This window comes from Bos taurus, chromosome 12 (assembly GCF_002263795.3).
Source record: "Bos taurus isolate L1 Dominette 01449 registration number 42190680 breed Hereford chromosome 12, ARS-UCD2.0, whole genome shotgun sequence".
NCBI classification, from domain to species: Eukaryota; Metazoa; Chordata; class Mammalia; order Artiodactyla; family Bovidae; genus Bos; species Bos taurus.
Window position 1 is genome coordinate 33,337,855 of NC_037339.1, and position 6,071 is coordinate 33,343,925.

The 6,071-nt window shown below is 51.1% G+C and overlaps 1 protein-coding gene across 1 annotated transcript; it reads left to right on the plus strand.

Annotated features, from left to right (window-relative positions):
- Window positions 1-236: 236 nt before the first annotated feature.
- SHISA2 (shisa family member 2) lies at window positions 237-5,819 on the plus strand. The gene is given in 2 exon segments (NM_001101265.1): window positions 237-711; window positions 3,649-5,819. Coding segments are annotated over 2 exon segments (870 nt in total). The 5' UTR covers window positions 237-395; the 3' UTR covers window positions 4,203-5,819.
- The last annotated feature ends 252 nt before the right edge of the window (window positions 5,820-6,071 follow it).

A 6,071-nucleotide genomic window follows, 5' to 3' on the forward strand; every position in this document is an offset into this window, starting at 1 on the left:
CGGGACCCCGGGGCTTAAACTCTGCGGAGCGCCCTGGCTCCGGGGACGCCCACTGGTGGTCCGGCTAGATTGATCGCCCCCTCGGGGATGCACGGGCAGGGTCCCGTCGCAGTTGAAGCCTCCGGGGGCTACGCGACGGCAGCCCCGGGGACCCTCTGATTCGTAACTCTGAGAGCTAGGTAGGCGAGTGTCCACGAGTCCAAGGCTGCCTCTGCTCGGACCGCGCCGCCGGCCGAGGGAGGTCATGGCTTAGGTCCTGGACGTCGCGGCGGGGGCGGTGACCCGCGGACCGGACACTCGGCGAAGAGGACCCGGCCTCGGCACCGCGGGGACCAGGGCGCCGGAGTCGGTTCTGCGCCCTCGGAAGACGCGCCGCCCGCGCCCAGGGTGGTGCCATGTGGGCCGGCTGCCACCCGGACGCCGCTTCGCTCCTGCGGCTGCTGCTGGCTGCGCTGCTGGCGGCCGGGGCGCTGGCCAGCGGCGAGTACTGCCACGGCTGGCTGGACGCGCAGGGCGTCTGGCGCATCGGCTTCCAGTGCCCCGAGCGCTTCGACGGCGGCGATGCTACCATCTGCTGCGGCAGCTGCGCGCTGCGCTACTGCTGCTCCAGTGCCGACGCGCGCCTGGACCAGGGCGGCTGCGACAACGATCGCCAGCAGGGCGCCGGCGAGCCCGGCCGCGCGGACAAAGACGGCCCCGACGGCTCGGCAGGTAGGCGGGCTGGGCCGAGCAGGGCGAGCCGGAAGGGGCGGAAGGGGCGCTGGCTCGCCGGCTTGCCCCGCGAGCCTGGAGAGAGGGAGGGAGTTATGAGCCTACGATTGCGGGCCTGGGGTCTGGACTGGGGCGGGGGTTGGTGGGCGGGGGACGGTGTCTGCACTCTGGCCCGGCCTTTAATGTGTGCGGAACCGGACACCGGTTCACTGCCCTGGGCCTCAGTTGCCCCATCAGTCAGCTAGAGAGTCCCGAAACAAACAAGATCATAACATGCAAGTCAGGGTTGGCCACAGACGCCCCACGTTCCTCCTCCCCGGGGGTCTCAGTGCCCCTCCCCGTGTCTCCTGTCTCCATGAGTATAAGTCCCGGGAAAGGGTCCTGTCCTGGGGGTGGCACTCGAGGGCTCCCCAGAGGGAAGACAGCTCCGGGGCCTTCCCCGGGGTGATGGTGATGCGGCGCCCCCAGAGCCCGGGAGAGTCTAGCTCTCTCTAAGACACGACTCCCCCGGCCGTGTCTCCTTACCTAGCGAGTGCGACATCAGAGCGCTGCCAGGCTTGCTCTTTATGGCTTTGATTTTTTTTTATTATAGTTTTTCAAATTGCCCAAGTTAGAGTTGGAAAAATATACGCCTGAAAGCATTTGATAGGTTCCACTTCCTCTGCTTGTCACCAGCCTCCAAGACCCCTTCCTACCTCGAAGACATACCCAGGATGTGTCCGGGGAGGGAGGAAATGGTCCGATGGAAGTGGAAGGGCACTCGTAGCCCAGAGCGGCATCTCTGTTTCTTTGGCAGGTATTGAGAAGGAGAGGACTTTGCACCCTGGGCCCCCTGGGTTCCAGCTGCCTGAGTCCCGCTCTGCTGGTCCCTCTTCCCAGAACTGGCTGGGCTTGTGAGAGGCAGCTCCTCTCGGTGTCCTTCGGTCGCACATTTCTGTTAGCCACCCTTCCTGATCTCTGCCTTGACTCAAAAGAGGAGAAGGGAGGGTGACTCCAGTCGAGGAGCTGTCCTGGAAGGCAAGCCCAGTGCAGCTGGGTGTGTGGCCACAGAGCAGACCTGGAGCTGGAGGGAGGAGCCAAGGGCACCCGGCTCCCAGGGCCTGCCGAGTTGGCTGTAGATGGCCTCCCAGACGCCACGGTGACTGCGGACTAGTCGGTGGGCAGCCGGCTTCTCACGATCCTGTTGTGTGAGCGGATGCCTTCTGAGTTACACTTTTGGATCTGTTTTCCTAAAAACCCTGCGCTTCTGCAGTCCAGAAGGATAGCATGTCTAATCAAGCAGTCTCCAGGGCTTCTAGGAGCACTGCCTTCTCTGCCCTGCATAGTTATTTAGGCTTCTGATTAAAATCCTGGAAAGAGAACAGTTATTTCTCCCCAAAACTCATTATGTGGACTTAGACTGCTTTCAGTTAGTTACAGTATAACGTTTGGGGTACTTTTTCTTAACTGTTAATTCCTTTACTTCTCAATAACATATAAGGCTGGTATCTTAATTTAGAAAATGTTATCTTCCATCATCAGCCTTTGGTTACATGCTTAATAAAGTATGTTTTACTGACAAGCCATCTTTTCTCTGTGGCTCTGTCTGGTTCTGTGTCCTAGAAACACCAACTCCAGAAATATCAGTGCTGTCAGAGGAGTGTGGTTAGAACAGCTGCTGCCCTAGCAGAGTTAGGATAAGAGGGTGTTTTGAGTCTCTGCCCTCGGGTGCTGGGGAGCTGCGCATCTTCCTGGACCATGTACTGGCCGAGACCAGTGGGACCAGTCCTTGTCCTCATGTCTTATCAGATAGTCAGGGAGATGGGAAGGAACACCTCAAAAGACATGGGCTCTTGGTCATGTAGGGTGGGGTCCATAGACCCTTCCCTCTTGGTTCTCAGTCCCCATCAAGCCTGTGTGTCCAGCTTCTGAAACCCCATAGTGCTAGGCCCACGGCACCCCCCAAGATCTTTGTAAGTAGAATGATTCTAAAAATGGAGCTCACTACTGATTTTAGGAAAGTGTTTATTTTTATCTTGACAGTTTTATTTTCTGGAATAAATCTTACTGGCTAGGTACGATGCCCACTGCTGTATGTTCTATGGCTTTCCCTGTGGTTCTCCACACAGAATTCAGTGTCCTAAGCCAGGCCTGTGACTCCTCCTCCACCACCTGGTCCTGCCTAGGCCCTTCTCAGCGCCCCTGGAGATACTTGTCCTCCTGGGTACCTTGTTTCATGCTGACGCATTGTCTGGACAGCTTCCCTGCTCCCTCCCCACCGCCCCCCGTGCAGGCCCACCTCCCAGTTACCAGCCTTCAGCTTGGCAAGTGTGTATGGGAGGGCTTTTTTCCCTTAAAACCCTTCTTTGACCTTTGTGCCTTACAAACTCTTTTTGGAAATGGTTGTGACTAGGATGTGACCTAGATTTTTTATCTATTTGCCTGTGAAACAAGAACCTGCGAAAAAATGGTCAAAGAAGTTTGCAAGGAATGCGAATAACTTTCTGGAGAAAAGAGAAAACTTTGAAATACTATCGACTCATTTCTGTGCAGACCGCACAAACTTTAGGGCAAACTGAAATGTGGGCAGTGCAGTTACAGTAGGAATTTTAGAATAAACTCAATCTGCAAAACTCATATTTTTGCTAAATTGGATATCTGCCTTAAAGAGTGTTGCGATTGGGGAGTCTAGCTGTCAGCGTTAACAGCTTTGCTTTGGGAACCCACCCCACCGAGTCTGTAGGCAGGTCCTATTCCTCACCCCCTTTTCCTAAGCCCCGGATAAAGGACGGTGCTTCCTGTGCTGTGCGCTGCCGACAAGCGCGCGCACCAGCCCGGCCGCAGTTCTGAGATTCTGGGTACTGGTACAGTGCATTTATTCACCTCTGCTGCCCATCACCGATTTTTACTGCTTCCTTCCAGGAAGTCATCATGGTATATCTTTCTTCTTTTCTTCAGTCCCCATCTACGTGCCCTTCCTCATCGTCGGGTCAGTGTTTGTCGCCTTCATCGTCTTGGGGTCCCTCGTGGCTGCCTGCTGCTGCAGATGCCTCCGGCCCAAGCAGGAGCCGCAGCTGAGCCGGGCCCCGGGAGGGCCCCGCCTGGTGGAGACCATCCCCATGATCCCGAGTGCCAGCACCTCTCGGGGCTCCTCCTCCCGCCAGTCCAGCACGGCCGCCAGCTCCAGCTCTAGCGCCAACTCGGGGGCCCGGGCACCCCCGACCAGGTCCCAGACCAACTGTTGCCTGCCCGAGGGCACCATGAACAACGTGTACGTGAACATGCCCACGAACTTCTCTGTGCTCAATTGCCAGCAGGCCACCCAGATCGTGCCCCATCAGGGGCAGTACCTCCATCCCCCCTTCGTGGGGTACACCGTGCAGCCAGACTCGGTGCCCCTGACCCCGGTGCCCCCGTTCCTGGATGGGCTGCAGACGGGCTACAGGCAGCTCCAGGCTCCCTTCCCTCACACTAACAGCGAACAGAAGATGTACCCAGCGGTGACCGTGTAACTCAGAGGGTGGCTGGGGGCCTGGACCTGACAGGGGTGAGCGGGCACTGTGGGCTTGGGAAGGATCCCAGCCTGGAAGTCTGTGCCTGTCGGTGTTGCTTATGGCACAGTTCTGTTGGATGGCTTCATTTGCCCCCAAGCTGTATGAAAACATCTTTCTCCGAATTAGCATGTCTAGATTTGTTTATCCTGGTTTATGATTGATTTACAATGGGAAAGAGCAGTCTCTGGAGATATGGCTCCTTGACACCTGTAAGCCTTTAAGTGCCCTTGAGGTATGGCTGTCAAAAGAATTTTGTAAACAGATGAAGTGTTTTTATTATTTTGTTATTATTACTTCTTTTTTTTTTTTTGTACAAGATCAGAATTGCTGTTCTCTCCCCATTACCTGGGCTGGTTTCTAATAAGCATCTAAGGTTTTAGGGGAGATGCAAAGAACAACAGTTCTTACAAAAGGAAGCCAAACTGGACTCAAACGTTAGTCCTTGATCTCAGTATTTCCCAGGCACATCTTAATTTGTTGTAAAAAGATATATATATTATCTATTTTTGTGCTTTTTTGGGGGTCTGTTTTGTGCTTTTTTACCTTGTGTAGAGATCTTATTACAAAGTGATTTTCTACATTAAAAAAAAGACTGAAAGAAATTGTATAGTTCTTAACTGATGGCATTTCAGAACTCTGGGATTATTTTAATCTTGAAGTAGTGGATGGTATAGTAATAAAACCATTCATCCCCTTCTTGATTGTATCTTTTAAATTTCTGGCTTTACCTTGATATCTGAGAAGAAGTAAGTGTTTTTGTGTTGAAATCATAAACTGTATCACCTGCTACTTCTCCAGGTTACTTTTTAATTTTGTCGTGTGATATGGCTTGGCTTTCATTCTGTTTGGTGTTGAGATCTCCATGTCCATATGGTGCTGAGTGCAGGTAATTACTGTTCTTATAAATGTTATAACATCAGCCCTTCTGCCTAGATCTGAGAAAGCATTTTCTTATTTTCCCTACAAAAACTCACCTGCTTTATAAAGATACTTAGTATCATTTCTCAGCCATAATCCCAGGCTTGGGATGAAATTTAAACCACAAATACGATGTACTGTGCAAATCCTAGGCTTATTATACTGTCGTTATCAAAACGTCTTATTTTTCAAGCAAGAGGGACTGTTAAGTTGAGAAGAGCTTTTCAGAGTAGATATTGTCTTTCTTCCCCACAGTTAGTTCTTGTTTTCCTGTCTCTTAGACCTCAGCAAGCACTGTATTCATTACCAGCGTTGTGAATTATGAGGCTCAAGTGAATTTATTTGTGTATTGTTCACTTATAAGAAATAAGTCAAAATGTGTGCCAGTAAATTTCCAAATGCTAGCAAAACCAAGATTTGTAATTAAATGGTCATAATGGTCTTTTACATATTTATATCTGTATCTGTGCTTATCTGTCATCAATCATCTGTCTACCTGTTTGATTGCTTATATACATCTCTACCTGTTATCTCATGACTGAATAATGTAAAACCATTGTTGGCAATTGGTGTCAACAAGATACTCCATCAAACCTCTTAATAACCAAAGGCAGGGGAAAATCATTTTACTTATTAATAAATATTTTATGGGATGAATTTTTAGGGGAGTTGTTTTTTTTTTAATTTTCATTCTACTTGGTAATTTTTCAGATGGTCTATTAAACCTGTTAATAGAGTAAAATTGCTAAAAATCATAAATACTGCTTTCTAGAACCAAGAGCCTGCCTTTAAAGGTGATTAATATCTGGGAAAGTGATGGTGTGTTCTGAGTCAGTGGGTATCATTTTACATGTGTCTTGGGAAATGTTGACAGCCCAAAACAAACAGTTCTTCTGGGGTCATTATACT